This window comes from Halichoeres trimaculatus, unplaced genomic scaffold (genome assembly GCF_033239565.1).
Source record: "Halichoeres trimaculatus isolate MK-OKI-2021-1 unplaced genomic scaffold, fHalTri1.1 fHalTri1_scaffold_11, whole genome shotgun sequence".
NCBI lineage: Eukaryota > Metazoa > Chordata > Actinopteri > Labriformes > Labridae > Halichoeres > Halichoeres trimaculatus.
The window spans coordinates 3,847,265-3,865,487 of NW_027437189.1; the positions used below are offsets into that span (position 1 = coordinate 3,847,265).

At 39.6% G+C, this 18,223-nt stretch overlaps 2 protein-coding genes across 4 annotated transcripts in view; both read right to left on the minus strand.

Moving 5' to 3' along the window:
* Window positions 1-18,223, minus strand: part of LOC141799765 (uncharacterized) — a 47,881-nt gene that overhangs the window by 10,382 nt on the left and 19,276 nt on the right. The window lies entirely within an intron of this gene.
* On the minus strand, window positions 249-16,446 carry LOC141799925 (uncharacterized). The gene is made up of 11 exons (XM_074682349.1): window positions 16,377-16,446; window positions 13,660-14,007; window positions 13,335-13,505; window positions 13,073-13,183; window positions 9,594-9,631; window positions 9,363-9,506; window positions 8,017-8,163; window positions 2,206-2,332; window positions 531-638; window positions 396-433; window positions 249-320 (listed from the first exon to the last, which is right to left on the minus strand). Exons 1-11 carry the CDS (start codon window positions 16,414-16,416, stop codon window positions 249-251), a joined length of 1,344 nt encoding a protein of 447 aa, XP_074538450.1. The 5' UTR covers window positions 16,417-16,446.

Consider the following 18,223-nt stretch of genomic DNA (forward strand, 5'->3'; position numbering starts at 1 on the left):
TGAACAGGGATGTCAACAATAAGCTGGCAAAAGCATCTAATTGGATTTCACACACGCCGCCAAACCGAGGAGACTACTTCCTGTTACGATGAGATTTGTAAAGAACTGAACCTCTGGACCATCAGGAATCAAAATAAACCAGGAGGTGACAAACAGCTCTGAGCATTTGCTGCTTCACATAAAACAAAGATGAGCTGTAAAAACATGAATAGTCAGAGTTTGTCTGGGAAAGAGGGAAAAGAATAAAGTCAAGACGTTTCCTCAGGAGGAGATCTGCCCTGTCTCTGCTCCTCTCCCACCTCCTCATACACTTGGTGGCCCTGCAGAAGAAGAACAAGGTTTATGGGCTGCTTTTAAAAACAGTGATGAAGCTCCAGCTTTTCTCCAACACTCACCTCTGTGACGTTAACATAATCCAGCTCCACATGAGGATCTGGAAAGAAAGAGAAGATGAGGGAAGCTTTCCATACCACCTGTTTAAAGTCTCTCAATCTGGACCCTCAGTCTGCTTTTCCTGTGTGCTTCCTCACCTTCTGCTTGGCTCCTCCTCTTCCTCGTGCAGAATATGAGCAGAGCTGATGAAGACAAGATGATCAGGATGACCAGAACCAGCCGGACGTAGAAAGGAGAAGCTGAAGCTGTTTGAGCAGAGGATCAGAAGTTTAACGTGGGACGAGCACATTTTGATTTGTTTCTCCTCCTAGGGCTTTGAGAAAACTCCCACAAATTATACATGAAAATGTGCGGTTTGATCAGGATCTTTGTGCTCTGACTTTTTTAATTATTTCGCAAAATTTTGGCTGCGCTATTCTCGAAAAACGACGAAAAAAAGAGTCCCATAGAGACTGAATGGTAATCTTCGTCTCTCCACCCTGAATTTTCCTGTACTTTGAGATGCTAAAACTTCAGCATACTTCCACTTAGAGACTCCATTTTTGCTTTAAAGTGTTCACAAAACTTTGGTCTATTCACATATGACCTAACTTTTAGATATCTTTTACAGTTTTTGAGATTTCACTGTTCAAGCAACATCAACTTTTCAGATTTTGCCCTCCAATCTCAGCTCCTAGAGTGCGAAACGTCTTCAGCTAGAGTGAAGGAGGCTGCTGCTGAGATGTTACAACCTTTTTGAACAAACTGTTGTAACTTCCCAAATCTTCACTGTAGAAAAATAAAAAATACATTAAAATGTTCATAGGCTTCTCCTGCTTGTTACAAAGGGAGTATTTTACCAAAAAATTCTACTGTTTTGCCAAAAAATGCCCCAATGTGGGAGAAACACACATTTTCCTGTAGTCTGTGGTAATGTTATAGCTAAGCCACTTTTTCTCCTAAGCTCCATTCGTAACAACATTTGTAGATCGCCGTCCTGTCCTCATTTCTCGCTCTACAGACTTGGAAAACACATCATCAGGCTCACCAGAGTCTCTAGATTTTCACAATGCTATTATTTTTCTTCTAGCCCTAAGGGTGTCGGCATAAATGCAGGGTTTTCAGACCCATGTATGACCCAACACTCCTGCTTTAGATCAATGGCACAAAGGAGTTCCAAAGTTCCATTGACGCATCACACCCATTGTGACATCATCATCACCATGGTAACCACACAGCTGTGTATACTTACAGATGAGGTCAGTGAGGGACAGAAAAACACATGTGTTTGTTAACACTAGAGTAGTATATAACTGTGCCTCAGGTCATTTTGACCCCAGTTAAATCAGAAATTAGAAATGTTTTGAAGTGTTTTGTAACGTCATTCTAAAACAATGTCCAGCGACATCTTTCCAATGTTTCTGAGCTGTTTTACTGTGTGTGATGAAAGCCAGAGCCCCTCTCACGATTTCTGTGGAAATTGTCTAGTTAGTTTAAGTAGAGCTCATTAAATTTCTCTAAAGTCGTTTCCGTCTCAGAGGAAACAGGTAAATGTATCTGGAGTGGCAGCTGATGTAGACAGTGTCACTGTTGGTGCTGGGGCTGATGGGGTTTCTGCTGAAAATGGTTTCAGGAAATGAGAATAAATCATTAAGAATATGATAAATCATTCATGTACATAACTGCAAAGTTACAAACTTTTTAAAACATTTTCTTATAACTAAGGAGAAGGAAAGTCACCACGTCTTATAATCTTCATTTCTAAAAAAAGGCTGTTGTAGAAGGAAAAACTCCCTGGTGTAGTTCAGATTCAGGTGGAATAGGTAAACGTACCTGGAGCAGCAGGTGGCGTTGTTTTCATAACAAAGATTGACAGAGTTGATGCTGAAACACGTTGGGTAGTCCAGTTTGGTTTGGTGGTGGTTGTTGTTGGAGCTGTGAAACATGTCATCAGGAGATACTGTTTGTATGAAAGAGTCAGATTGAATCAGTTTGAGAATATCTGAGCACAGTGACTGATCCACAGCTGAGGAAACCTTTGACCATGTACAGACTCAGTGATTTATAATTGTGCTTAATGCAGTTCATTAAGTGCAATCACTTATTACGATTATTATCGTTTTCTTTCTCTTCTGCTCTTTCTTCTTATATTTAAAAAAACAAAACGCTAAACTGCACAGCTATGTTATTTGTTATTGGGGGCTTATTCATACCTTTATGTGGATGATTGTCTGTTTCTTGTCATTTTTTTGTCTCTTTTTTGTCATTTTGGCATTTGGAGTGGATCATTACTTTGTATGGCTCATTTGTTGGTCATGGACACCAAACTGGTTTTGTCTTCAGTGATATTTTTACTATTTTTGCTCCTATGTTTGTCTGGAGATCCTACATGTAACCATGGCCGTATTGTTTACATGTAAAATCCGCTGTTAGCAGTCTGTAGCATGTCAATGCTAACTGGTGCTAGGCCTGATGTTTTCCCACAAGGTGAGGAGAAGGAGGTGAGGACGGCGTGCTGGTTCTCAGGTGTGAGCTAAGAAGTGATGACATGGACCTGTCCTTCCATCCATCGTTATTGGGAACGTAAGATCTATCTCCAATAAGATGGACGAGCTAGCTGTGCTAACCCAGCAACAGAGGGAACACCAGAAGACAGAGTAGCATCATGCTATTCACAGACATGGCTAACAGAGCTAACACCAGACACTAACGCCACATTGGAAGAGCTTCACCTGCTGTGAGCAGACAGGATCCAGGAGACAGAGACTGAACAGACTGCTGAAGAAGCTCAGTCCTGGACCCTGTGGAGGTGGAGGCTGGCTGACTGGACAATGATGGACAAGCTGTCAGCATCTATTTTCTTATGGGGCTTTTTGCACTTTCTATACACTTTCTCACTTTTGTTTTCTTAATTGCTGCGGTGACTCCTGAATTTCCCCTCGGGGATAAATATAGTATTTTCTATTCTATTCTGTTCTAGAGGGGACAGACCACAGGCTAGATTTGAACCCAGCCTCCCCCTACTCAAGAACTTACTCATGGGGGGCGACCTAAACCACCAAGCCATCTGCGTGCCAGCTCTGTTATTTCAACATTCAATCATTAGTATTCTTTAACTGTATGTAGATTTGTGCTTGATTTAGACTCAAGCTTCAGCAATGCTAACATATGTTATAGCCCTTTGAACTGAATTGAGTTATCTGAAGCTTTGGCAGCAAACAAAGAGAAACAAAAACTCACCGTCTGTGACTTTGAGCTCAAAAGTTTGTAATGAATCTGGAGACAAACTTCTGTCCATCTTACAGCTGTACCGTCCAGAGTCAGACTTTGTCAGATTTGTGATGCTCACAACAATCAGTGGAGAAGTTGATAAATGTCCTTCTTCATATTGAATGCTGTATCTCCCACTCTGATTGCTGACACCAGATGTTTCAACAAGAATATCTCCATCTACGCAGTCATCCCGACAGAAGACCCTCCTGCTTCCAGGGATATTGAAGATGCATATCATTGTGAATTTTCCTCCTTCTGTTCCTGTACGAACACCCATATCTGTTTTAAAGAGAGCTGTTCCTCCATCCCTCAGAGCTTTTAAACAGAGAAACCACAGTTAGCCGTTAGCTCTGTTCTCTCTAAGATTCTGTAGGCCGATAGTTTTACTAAATTAGCAAAGAGACAAAAAATAAAAAAGATGCACACATGAACTGATTTAGTGATAGTCATGACACATGGAAGCATTTAGACAGAATCCTTCAGGTGTATACTGGCAGAGAGTCAGGTAAACAGGCTAAAAGAGATATGAGCCCATTTCTACAAGATCCTTTAGTACATCAGAACAATCCAAAAGTGCTAATTGAAGTAATGACAACAAAATAAAATTGAAAAATTTGGAGTCTGCAGGACTTTTAGAGGAATAATCTTCAACTGTCACTTCTGGGCCTCTATTCATGTGTGTCAGTGTCTGTGTCTGCCTCAACCCCCTCCTCTGCCTGGATGTTGATGTTTTGGTTGTGTTGGGACGTATCTGGGCAGCTACGATAGTTGGCTCGACTTTCACTCACTTTCAGGAACTTGGAGAGTGGCACAGGACGAAGAACAATGCGAGTTAACTTTCTGCTAACCAGGTATGTGTCAAACACCCGTGATTAGCTTGTGCTAACATGCCAAGTCAGGTGCACAGCTCTCAAGTCTCTCCCATGTACAAAAGCGATGCTAGAGATTAAACAGTGTGGTCTGGAAAGCTGCAAATTATCCAGGAGTGAAGATTTGTCACTTTCAGATTAGATTTCTTTAGTTTTAAAGATTTAACAGAGTCAGCTCCAGACAGTCGACACGAAGAAATCATTTAGTCTCACATTTAACAGAAATCAAATTATCTACAGAAAAAGAGGCATTTCACTTCCGTGTGTTTGTTTTTTAAGTGATTTTAAGTTAAATTTCCCAACTGAAAAACTGTAAAACAATGTTTTCACACCTGCTGGCCTATACAATAGATTTAATCTGATTATACAGATATAAAGAGAAAATTAAAGATAAATTAGAGTATACTCACTGAGGAAGAAGAAGATCAAACTGTGGGAAACTCTCATGTTCGTGTCTCTGATAGTTTCACACCCCCTCTCCCTGTCTTCACTTCTTTATTAGTGACTCCTTTGTTAACAAACGGTTGAGTCCCTCCTCCTAACCTCTCTGTCTGAACTCTCCGCCTCGTTAGGCCAAAAAGAAAAAGCCAGTTAAAGCATCTCGTGAACTTGTTTTCAGATTTCCTCACAACATCAAAAAAGATTCAGGTTTTAGAATTTTAGTGGCACTGTGAGGAGTTTTAACTGGATGTGAAACATTAGTCTTCTCCTGATTCCTCTACTTGGCGTATAAAGAAACAACACTGATTATTCTTTAAACTGATCTGTTTATGGGACAGAAAAAGCCAAATCAACATTCATATCCCAGACTCAACAGGATTATCAAAAAGATTTGATGAAGTTTTGTTTCAGATGGAGAAACTCTACATGCAGAGCTTTGCTAGCTAAAAGAGCTAACATCTAAGAAGCCAAAAGAAGTAACAGTCTGCACGCTATCAGTATAATCTGTTGCTATGGCTGTTCTGGGAGCACCCTGCCTTCCATGTGCCTATGTGGAATGCCACAACCTGAGGCGGGGAGAGCACACCTCCTCTGTCTGACATGTGCTTACATAAAAACCCAAAGCAGGAAGAGCAGCAGCTAAACCCACACAGAACAACCCCACAAAGCACACATCCCCCCATCTCTTTTATGTGCATGAAAAGCCTCGGCAGGGGGAGCATCAGCAAAGACCTCCAGAGGTATGGAACAGAGCGAGCATCAGTGACAAAAAAGATGTGACATTGGTTAAATCAGATACATGAAAAAAAGAGATGTGGGCCTAACTTGACTTCATGACCGCTCACTGTTTGTAAGCTAGCTAAGGGCCACAAGTCAGAGTTTTCAAAGTGCAGTCGATGTTACGTTACAAATAATACATTACCTCATCACTTAGCTTCCTACTAATTGTCTTGAGTGAAAAAAAGCCTGGCTTATTCCAGTTACCCTCGCTAACTTTAGTGAGAGTTAGGTTCCACAAACGAGGCTTAGGGCTAGCGTGGCTTGGTAACCATGGTAAATAAGCCAGGGCGACAAGCCTGGTCCCGGTCAGGCTAACGGTTTAGCTTACCTTAGCTGCGTCTCAGAGAAGGTCCAACAGGCTTCTGAACAAATATATTGAGACTTTTTGGTAACTTTTCGGACACCTCCTTCTTAAAACCGATAAAGTCAGAAGGATGGTGAGGACCCGCTTTCACAGGAAAATCAAGATCAAGCGAGCTTTTGCGCTTCAGCTCCACAGGGGGTTTCTGTCCTCCCTGAGCTTGCCTTAGCGTTATCCTTTGACAGGTGCACCACCCCAGGTAAACTAGACCAGAATGACCATGAATCAAGACATGTCAGATACTACACTGTTTACTCTTAATGCAGAAAAGTGAGAGAGTGGGTAGAGTGCAGAGCGAAGACTCGCAGTAATTTGTGTTTTACTTCCGGCGAAGTGGCGATTCCACCCGTGGTAACTATTTGAAAATATCTGATTTTCTTTCTTCTGTCACCCTCAAAGTACAGTCAACATATAACAGAATAAAAGCACAAATTGTCTTATGATATAAAAGGTGACAACAGCCACAATTCACCACAGAAATACCTTTTTAACAGTGGTCCATTCTGATCATGATGATAATGTAAAGGTGATTTAAAATAGTGAGATAACTTTGTGTCTTCCCCCTTATTTAGGTATAGAGCACTGTATCACTATCATCCCTAACAAAACAAATGTCATCTCCTCTATGCATGTTTTTTTCTACTGTTTTATTCAGTGTTTGATGAATTATCACAATGAAGTAGCCCAATTTTGTCCAAGATTGCCTACTTTGGTTTTAGGTGTTACCTATGTTGCTGCTATATTTATGGAGAACAGATTTATATTTGTCAAATAAAGAACATGAGTTAGGCCGACATGTAAAATAGTGGATACCACCATCACATAACAATATATATATATATATATATATATATATATATATATATATATATATATATATATATATATATATATATATATATATATATATATGTATATATATATATATATATATATATTTATATGTATATATATATATATATATATATATATATATATATATATATATATATATATATATATATATATACATATATATATATATATATATATATTTATATATATATATATATATATTTTTTTTTTTTTTTAATTAAACGTCTCTGAAAATCTGCTGAGCCCGGTTAGTGGAACAAGTTGCAGCTAAGATTAAAGTGGCCACATATTCAACCCACGCTTACCAGCGATGGCCCGGCCTTCTTTAGCCAGCTTCGTGGAACACCCCCCTGGATGCATCAATAACAAACGCAGGCTTATGTTTATAAATAACGGCATCGAAGCATCAGGAGTTTTAATCTGGAGTTTGACTTGTACAGGCTGATGTTTTCATGATGACAAACAAAAACATTTAGGGCAAATTACTAAATAAGTACAAACTCCAGAGGCAACACAAGCTTATATATTTCTGCTATAAACACAAACAGCTTATAGAAACATCTTTACTTCACTTTAACGTCCTCTATTTGGCTTTAGAATAGCTGGGGATAAATGTGAGGTGCAAATTCACTGAACTCAGACATAAGCTTCACTTTGGGAGATTGTGAGGGAATGAAACCAAAGTAACATCTGGTAAAAAGAGATGATGTTATACAAAAAAGGACTGAATAAACTCTAAAATCATTTGTTTTACCATAACATATCCAAACTTCACTTTAAATCACTCTGCTTTGACTTTTGAAATACTTCTGGATGAAAATGTTTGACAATAAATTAGATCCCAAATAACTTAACGTTAGCTTGTAACTTGTGCTTAAAATTACAACCATCATTACGCAAAAAAACCTTTAATAACACTTTAAATTCTTATTCAAAGGAAAGCTTAACTTAAGAAGAGTAGAAAACATAACCCTGACTTAGAGCGATTGATTAAATGTTACAGTGCAGACAGGAGTCTAACTTTAGACTAAGCTTAGCTAATTAGCTAAGCTAATGCAAAGTCACGGTAGAATATAGAGCGTCCTCTGGGCTAGCGTCCGCTCGAGGCACAGAGTAGATGACTCCTCCAGAGGGGGCGCTGTTGTGCGGGGCAGCAGGGCTGTTGGAGAAATCTATCATAGAGTAGGGGAGTTTACTCGAGTCGTCTTCAGTCTGGAACAAAGAGGTTAAAAAATCAGCAGATAAAATGGTGTTCTCTATCTTCCAAAAGTAAAGTATTATTTTTGTACTGAGAATGATGAACGCTCAATTTTTGTTAAAATTGTTGAAAAGTTGTGTCCTGACCAACAACTTTTGGTTTCTTAAGGTGAAATATGCAACACACATCAACGAGCACAGGTAAGACTTTAACAATGAACTTAAGCAAAGTAATGAAGAAATATCAACTGATTTTTCATTTAGTATTTAATACAACGGAAAATGTACGGCTGTCCAAAAACTTTTTAATGCCCCGTTTTCATCCGAAAACCCTTAAACTGAGACTAAGAATGCTGTAGAAAGCATGCCAGGCCTGTAGTTGGCGCTACAACTGTCTTGTCTGCTGAAAACGTCGGCTTACTGTTTACATGGCAATGGTGTTGGCAGCGTTTCAGAAAAATCTCACTCGTTTTCTCGAGGATGTTTTCAAAAGTTGTGTTTTAGGTTGGCTAAAACGATGTTTTTGTGTAAACGCAAGGTTAAAACGCAACAAAACTTTTGTGTTTCACCCTAAAACCAATGTCGTGTAAACGGCCCCTAAGTTGTCATCTCCAGTCTTTAGAAATCAACCAACTCAACAACTAATCAATCTTTATAAAGCACCAAATGATAACATTATCTCAGGACACTTTCTAAAATCATGAAGGCCTCGACCTGTTAATGAAGCTGCAGTTCCCCAAGTGTCCACTTGGGGCTGGCTCCAGACGCACTGGAAACCACACAAACACCCATTCAAAAGAAATCTGATTTTCACAGCAAAGATAAAAAAAAAACAAATTCAGTCTGAATCACTAATTTCTCCGTCCCACACTCCGACCTGGGGGTTTAATTTTTCGGTTTAATTTGCTGAAGTTTGCCTCTTGCCCAAAAACCATCAGATCTCAGAACACTGGTAAAGCACCAAGGTACAAGGTCTTTATAACTTTTTAAAAGAACATACTGCAGCACCTACTCTCTGTTCACCCTTCTCCACCACACTTCCTGTTTGAAACAACAGAAGCTGGAAGCATGAGATAAGGTCACAAACTTGCCTTGAAAAGGTGATTAGACCTCATTAAAACCTCAGTTTTTAAGTCTTCTGGGTGAATTTATTGAAAAGGCTGTTCCTTAAACCAAAGCCTGCTTCAGTTCCTCCTTACTTCAGGACTCCTTACCTGGGGACCTGCCAGGCTGTACTCGTCTGTGGTTTGAACGTCATATGTTTTGGTAAATTTGGCGCATGTGTAAACTGTGGAAATGTCCCGAGGAGGAGATCTGTTCAGTTCGTCCTCTCTGATTTCCTCGTAGATTCTGTTGGTCTGCAGGAAGACAAAACAAAAACCCTGTTTCACTCAAAGGTTCACAAACATTTATAAAAGTAAAGTTCCTGAACTACTCAGACTCACCCCTGAGATGTCAGCGTACTCTGTTTTAATGGGAGATCCTAAAACACAAATCATTTCAAACGTTAAGTCCAGTCAAAGAGAAACCGAACAGACATTTTCACCAAAAAGTTAGCAGCTAGCAACAACAACTCAGGTACCAACTGTTTTTATCAGCTGGTAACATGTTAGACTTCTGTTACCCAGATGAACCTCATGGAAAATGTTTTAAATCGCTGAATCTATTCTGGCTTGAACATGAAACGCCTTCACATGTTCACAGGAACTGGTTTCGTCAGCACCACTAACCACAAGTGAGCATAAACCAAACCAAGAGTCATGACTGATTTAATCTGCTGTAATCATCCTGCTACTGACAAGAATCTTTATTACAGAGGTGTGAAAAGCAGGGTTCACTTCTGCAGCTGGTTTAGAGGAAGTCCTAGTTTCAGTTTTTAGGTGAAAATACTGTTAGCTTCGGACACATTTTAGTTTTTTCTTTGACTTTGTTCATGTTTCAGGTCAGAGATTGATATTCAGGTTGTATTAAGAGTTAAATCAACACCATTTCACTCTTTTGGTCTTTTTCTTTCTGTAGTATCTTAGTTCATAGTTTAGGCCAGACTCCAACGTGTTTTTTTCTTCTTGTGCCATTTAACCAATGCAACAGGCTCTAGTGGACAGAGAGAATACAGTTTAGGCTACAAGAAAGCTCTCCAGAGACTAGATAGCTGGACAGTGAGCTGTCCTTAAAGCCATCAAGAACGGAGCTGTCTGTGGTTCTGAAAGTTGATGCTATAAATTAGGACATGCTAATCTGACAGTTATCAGCTTCTGCAACAGTTTACAGAGTTCTGCTCTTACTGCTTAGCTTAGCCTGGAGATTTGAGGAGACGATTAATAAAAGAAAGTTTACAGCCACACACACTAGAAAAGGGTCAATTTTAAGGTTCTTTCACTTGTTTTTAAGTTTCTTAACGGTCTAGGGCCTTTTTATCTCTCAGAACTGCTTTTACCCTATGAACCCTCACAGACTCTGCGCTCCTCTGGCAGCCGGCTCCTTGTGATCCCCAAAGTCAGGACACTCACAGGGAGGCATCTTTTTACTATTGCAGCCTCCACCTGTGTAATGTGGAACAGGCTCAAGACCCACCTTTTTAGCTTAGCCTTTGGTTGGTATTTATTTGTTTCTTTAAAGTATCCTAGGTTTCTTATTTCATGTTTATCTTTATGTACCTGTATATACCTTTACTATTTTTAGTCTTGTCTTATTCATATTTTAGACTTTACATTTTTTTCTCCCTTTGGTATTTCTAGCTCCCCCCAGTGTTTCCTCTGAGGAGCCCTCTGCACTGGGAGTGATGGTCGGCTGTGGTTGCAGGGGCCTGTCATACTGGCCCGTGGTGGCGGGTGGTGTCCACTACACCCCTTCCCTGGGGCCTGTGCTCGGGCTCCTCTAAAGGTGCTTCCTCCATCTCTTCATCTGTACTCAACTTCATCAGCTTCATCTACATATGTGTATGTGTGTGTGCTTGTGCGTGCATGTGTGTATGTTGCTCTGGGTGAGTGTGTGTGCGAGTGTTTACCGTGGGTTTCAGGGTTGGGTGGACATGTTTGATTATTTTTAACTGCACTGTAAAGCACTTTGCGTTACATCTTTTGTATGAAAAGTGCTCTATAAATAAAGTTTTGATTGACTGATTGAAAAGTAATGGCCACTGCTTTGACATGACTGACACATGTTGGTGCCCTGAAGCACCCACAGAATTGGCATCTATGTTTTTTTCCTAATGCACGGCAGAGGTTAAAATCATCAATGAAGGTGAGAGAAAACTCATGAAGGAGGTGAGGACTTGAAGTGACCAAGCTTACACTACTAACTCAGCTAACTTAGGAGAAATACCATTGAATTGAACGTCTGAGGAACATTTTCCAGTAAGTCAGTGTCACGGCAACGAAAACAAAACCTGCGTTAATCAGAGTTTTTATCATGGGTGAATCATTTGTTATGCAATAACGGGTTGTCAACGAAAATTTCTCATTGTAATTATCACTAACGAAACCAACCCTAACCCACTTTTGGCAGAAACAAGGCCTGAAAGCTAAAGACTGAAGAAGGAGGGCAGCTGAAAAAGGACACCAAGTAGAGCTAAAAATAAGAACAATGTTAAGTTCAGGAATCAGTATTTGGCTGAATTCAGCTTATTTGAATCTTTGTTAAAAGGCATATCACAGGTTAAAGAAAACTTTGAAGAAATTGATTGGAATTGGAAAACAACGAAAACAATAAACTGATAGAAATTCTTAAATTAATACACCACAGAGTCTCCTGGAGACATTTTAGTAAGAGTTTGAGTTAGCGCTGTTAGCTCGTGATATGTAGCCTAATGCTGTGTTCACATCAACATATACAAAGCTTGAAATCAGATACACTGACTTCAAAGCATAAGTAGAAGGTGTAAGTGCTAATTGTAAAGCAACGTGCTTCCGAGCCGTCATGAAAAAGCCCTTAGAGAGACAGAGAGGTTTATCCGGTGATCTAGAGTCAGAAAATCAAGACTTAGCTACGCTTAGCTCACGTTTCTGTCGGGTTGAATCTCGGGCTGCGTCTCTGACAATCCTTGTTTACGTCTGTCACCGGGAGCCGTGCTGGAGGCTGCTGCTGCTGGTGAAGCTGCACAGCAGCCTCGTCAGTTTCACCCGGCTCCGGTATCCCACTCTGAACTCCATCTATATACTTTATAAAACAAACTCTATCATATCAATCTTCCTGTTGAGAAATGAGCACCATGGGCGACTGCGTTTTTTGTGACCAATGCAGAAATAAAGTCCCGTCTTGTCAGCTGCACAAAACGGATACAAGCAGAAAAACTAACTCACTGAGTCTGAAAAAGTGGACTCGATGGGCTGTTAAGCTAATATTTCTGCATCCATCCATCCAAACACATCTGAATCCTCTTAATCAGCGGTCAAATTAAATAATACTTTGGCAGAAACACAATAACTATAACCTAAAATGCCCGATCTCACTCGTGAATACCTGTTTTTCACATTAGCTCAAAGCGGAGCAAAGGAGTGCGAGTCCCTTTTGTTACGTCAAATGATGCGATGCTGAAAAAAAGAGTTTTAAAAAGCTTTACTGAAAACAGACACTTCTTCCTCTAACTTAGGCCTTTTTTTGTTGAATAACATATAAAATCAATGACTGACTTATTTTACTGCCATAATCAGACAATGTTAAGTGTTAATCCAGAAAAAAAATCTAACCTGCAATATGCCCTTTAACTCTCTCTGTCTGTCTGTCTTGTTGCTGTTTGATAACATTTAGTCGCTCATAATGCTGAAATTCAAGCAAAACTGGGGCTAAAAATCTAAACAAGACAGTGATTTTTAACGATTATCAGACTTCTGAGAGTATCTGTATCTCCTGGGGTTTGTTGTCTGAGTCGTTGTTGTTGGTAACTTTCATCTGTCTGCGACGTTTCATCCTGTGTGTGTTTTACCTGCAGCCTCAGCTTTGGGTTTACGGGCTCTCCTCTTGCAATAAATCAGCAGAATCACAGAGAATATGACGATGAGGAGGACCAGGAGCAGAGACAAATACAGAAGAGGACCTGCCATAAACAGAAGATGGGGTTACACTTTTTTTGTTTTTCAGATTCTTGCAGAGCAGGAGTAAAAACATCTCTGTGATGGCTAAAAGTTAAGAGTGAATTTAAAAAATTTTAATACACAGATTTATGATTGATAATTTTGTGAACGTACCTGGATCTGAAGCTAAAGGTTGTTTCTCTGACCCGTTGGTGGTCTTAGGGGAGGCTGTTGAGTTTGTGGGGCTCACTGAAGTGGATCTGTGAGTCCATGTTGTCCTGATCGTCGTGGAGGTTGATGCTGAAAAACGTCGGGGAGTCCAGTTTGGTTTAGTCGTGGTTGGAGCTGTTTGATTATATTAAGTTAGTTACAGAAAAAGACTCTCCATCTTTGACACATGTCGGATATGAACTGTTGGTTTGTAAGTGTTTTAATCAGGGTTCATGGTAAAAAGAAATATGCAGCTTGTAATTGTCAAAGACTGAGGAGTAAAACTCACCGTCTGTGACTTGGAGCTCAAATGTCAGACTGCCGTCTGGAGCCCACTCTCTGCCCAACTCACAGCTGTACCGTCCAGAGTCAGACTTTCTCAGATTTGTGATGCTCACATAGATCAGTGGAAAACTTGCGAAACTCTCTTTTATGTATTCAATGCTGTATCTCCCACTCTGATTGCTGACACCAGATGTTTCAACAAGAATATCTCCATCTTCACAGTCACCCCGACAGAAGGTCTTCCTGCTTCCAGAGAAAGTGAAGGTGCATCCAACCCTGATGTCTCCTCCTTCTGCTCCTGTACGAACACCAATATCTTTTTCAAAGAAAGCTGCTCTTCCATCCCTCAGAGCTGTTAAACAGAGAAACCAATGATAAGATAATCAGTGAATGATAAGAAAAGAAGAAAAAATGTCTACAACAAGTTGAGGTTATCTTTTTTGTACATAAGAATTTCCAGACTTTCATTCAGTGGTTACAGTGGGGAAAACAAGTGATGAACGCGTCAACTTTTTTCTCATCACATTTATTTCCAAAGCTGCAATTCAAACAAAATTTGTACCAGACATTGGTATTAACTCAAATAATCCACACATGAAAAGAAATCACAACATTCAGGTCCATAAATAATGATTATGGTGAATTAAGTACGATAACACAGGAAAAAAGTATTGAACACGCTAACTGAGACTCATCTAATACTTAGTGGAGAAGCCTTTGTTTGCAGTGACAGCTTCCAGAAGCTTCTTGTATGTTTGAACTAATGGCCCACACTGCTCAGGTGTGATTTTGGCCCATTCCTCTTCACAGATTGTCTTTAAATCTGGAATATTCTTTGCTGCCCTCTGGTGAACCCTTTTCTTTAGTTCTTTCCACAAATGTTCAGTTGGATTGAAATCAGGTGATTGACTAGGCCGTTCTAACAGATTGATTTTCTTTTTTTGAAACCATTTGAGAGTCAACTTTGCCGTGTGCTTTGGACCATTGTCCTGCTGGAAGGTCCAGCCACGTCTCATCTTCATCATCCTGGTGGATGGCAGCAGATTCAGATCAAGAATTTCCCCATACATGGCTCCATTCATTGCTCCGTCAGTTATATGAAGTTTGCCAACACCATGAGATGAGAAACAACCCCATGCCATGATGCTTCCACCTCCAAACTTCACTGTTGGTGTAGTGTTTTTTGGCTGATGTGCAGAGCCATTTCTCCTCCAAACATGGTCTGTAGTATGACAGCCCAAAAGTTCAGTTTTGGTCTCATCTGACCAGACAACATTCTCCCAGTATTCTACAGGCTTGTCAAGATGCTGTTTAGCAAACTTTAAACCAGCTTCAACATGCCTTTTCTTGAGGAATGGAGTCTTGTGGGCTGAGCGTCCATAGAGGCCATGGTGGTGGAGTGCTTTGCCTATTGTTTTCTCTGTAACAATTGTACCTGCTGCCTCCAAGTCTTTCTGGAGCACTTTCAGGGTGGTCCTTGGCTCGTTGAGTACTCTTCTGACTATCTTTCTGACTCCCTGGTCAGAAATCTTCAAGGAGCTCCTGTGCGTGGCCTGTTGATGGTAAGGTGGTGCTTCTTCCACTTGTGAATAATGGCCCCAACGGTGCTGACTGGAATATTCAGGTGCTTTGATATAAGTCTGTAACCAGTTCCGTTCTGATGCTGAGCAACAATCAGGTTGTGAATGTCTTCAGAGAGCTCTTTGCCTTTACCCATCATGAGGTGTGTGGTATTTAACTGCTTGGTGAAAAAAACACCTTTTTTATAGGAGCATCAATTTGCTCTAACCCAGCTGATGTTGGTTTGCACTAATTGGAAGTTCAAGTAATAATTACTGACAGATTTCAGGTGGTATGGTGCATTTCCTTGCCAAAGTATTCAGCCTTTCCATGGTGTGTTCAATACTTTTTTCCTGTGTTATCGTACTTAATTCACCATAATCATTATTTATGGACCTGAACGTTGTGATTTATTTTCGTTTTGTTTGAAATTTGTTTGAAATTTGTTTGAAATTTGTTTGAAATTTGTTTGAAATGCATCTTTGGAAATAAATGTGATGAGAAAAAAGTTGACACGTTCAATTCTTCTTTTCCCCACTGTAAATGAAGTGAATGAATGAAAGTTGTGAATGTGAGGAGCCAACAGATGAATTACAGAAACCAGTTAGCGAAGCAGCTCGTACAAAGAGATAAACTGCTGGCAGGCATTCTGTTGTTTTTCTGTGATTCACTTCTTCTTTCTTCATTTATTTTAACACTAAAAAATGGTTGAATACGTAGATAACATAGCATCACGGGGAAGTAGCGGACATGTGTAAATATCCAACACCAGTGTGTAGTGTATGGTGATGTCCCATTTACAGTCTGGACAGGGAAGGGCTGAAACTGTGACGTCATGTGCAAAATAAGTATAGGCTAAGACTTTAAAAAATAAAACTGAATAAATTCAGACAACAAACGCAAACTCTGTTTAGTTGTTTCATAGTTTCAGCCCGTAGAGTTGTAAATGTGTGAACCGTCAGTTTCCTCTGTTTCTAAGATTAACATCCAGTCCAACCACAGAAACCAACATGTCTTTGTCAAACGAGATGTGAGAGAAAACCCTCCAGCTGCAGTTTACCTCCTACAGATATCTAAAACAGCCACTGAAAATTAAAGATTACATTCAAAAAAGTAATTAAAGAAAGATGTCAGTAAAAGCTGATGAGAGAAAATACTCACAGAGGAGGAAGAAGCAGATGAGAGTTTGTTGGAGTCTCATGTTGGAGGCTCGGATGGTCTGAATGCTGCGTCTCTTCCGTCTTCACTGAAAATGAGGAACTTCACACTTCTTCTTAAATAGTGAAGTCTTTTCTCACACAACACTCCTCCCCTCTTCATTCACTCTGCAGACGTAAAGCCTGCAGCTTTCAAAGCTGTTCAAAAGTAGCTTCTGAGTGTTTTAAGTTATGTTTCAATGCATCTTTTTTCCCAGGTAAAGATTTATCTCCTGGTCATTGAAATAAAAGTTTGGATTTTGGCACACATATATGTATATATACACACACATAAATAAATGATGACAATAGCTTTCATTTAACCACTTAGCAAATAAAAAGCAGAGGTCCATCTACTGAGTGGTATGCCACTGTAATTGTAATGAATGGTTGGTATGATGTCAAGAGGATTTGGAGGCTAATGCACACCACTAAAGCTAAATAAAAATGATAAAATTTATAACAAAAGATACAAGAAAAAGCAAAGCAATTAAACTAAGAGACATCTAAATAAGACACTGAAATATATTTAAATGAAATTATGTTAAAAGATTAAATTGTCATTATATTTGAAAACCACGAGAAGTTCATTAAACCAACGTTAGCATTAGCGTTAGCAGCTACAGATAGTGGTAGGGCAGAGGGGGTGAACTGTTTGACCTGCAGGTGAAAAGACTGAGGACACATTTTTATTTATTTACCTTTTTGGCCCACTAAGTTCTTAATCTGATGATATAACAATATATTTTCTGTTATTTTGCCCAAACTGTTGATTCTTTAAGCACCAATACATTGATATCACTTTTTATACTTTATAAATGTAGCATCTGGTCAGTTTATTTTTGTTAAAATATGTTGTTTCGTAGAAAATATTAGCCATCAAATTAAATAACAACACGTTTGGTTTTGCAAATTTTACTATCATGCATTCTCATCCTTTTTTTCCCCAATTTATCGTAAATAAGTAGAAGTTTACAAAGTTTGATTGTTGTCATGTTTCAAACAACAAATAAATACAAAACCTTGTCACTTTGCATTCTGGGAAAAATGCGTCTTGAACAAAGAAAAGTGGAGTCAAAAAGAAGATCCTTTCATTACCTTCCAAAAGAGTCTTTTCTTCACGACTGTGGGTGCTAGTGCTCATGGGGAGTGGGTTGTTTATTCTGTAATAACACCAGCTTTTCTGGATCGTCTTCACAACTTCTTTATAAAAAATTTTGACCACGAACTGTACAAAATGTGGGCTTAGTCTCCATGGTGTGACCGTCTATTTCTGATGCAGTGGAGCCAGTCGTTGGCGGGGGCCATATTGGATATGATGCGGGCTTTGAGCTTCCTTTCAGCAGCTATAGGGCGCCCAGCAGACACGTGAGCTTAGCTGTGTCTCTGATTGGACAATTAAACAATCCTACTATCTTCTTAAATAACAATCATACAATAGACTGTAAAAAAAATGGTCGTCCGCTTGCTCAGCCTGAAGTGAGGTCTCCACAAAAACTGCTCCCCCTGGTGACTGACTGCAGTGTAGGTTTAAAAATACGGCTTTCCAGCCATTCCAGATGGGCTTTGGCAAACTTTAAAAAATTATTACACCTCGTAGAAATGTTTCTTACGTCTGATTGTTGTGGTGATTTGAAGATATCATTTGGCTGTCTTGTATTCAAGTCTTCTTATTTCTGAAAAGTTTCGTTTTCATTAGTTATATGAGGTTAAAAACAAGGCTTTATGTAACGTTTAATGATGATTGACAGCTGCCGTTCTCGTGTATTTTTTCGGGAATCGTAAAATATGTCGGGAGGTAGAGTCAGGAAG

Bases quoted from the DNA above. Each gene is read 5' to 3' on its own strand.
- LOC141799925 (XM_074682349.1), bottom strand. From the start codon at position 16,416: ATGAGACTCCAACAAACTCTCATCTGCTTCTTCCTCCTCT. The intron at 13,184-13,334 runs GTACGTTCACAA...TGTTTATGGCAG, and splicing joins ACCTTTAGCTTCAGATCCAG to GTCCTCTTCTGTATTTGTCT. The intron at 9,507-9,593 runs GTGAGTCTGAGT...GTCTTCCTGCAG, and splicing joins AGTACGCTGACATCTCAGGG to ACCAACAGAATCTACGAGGA.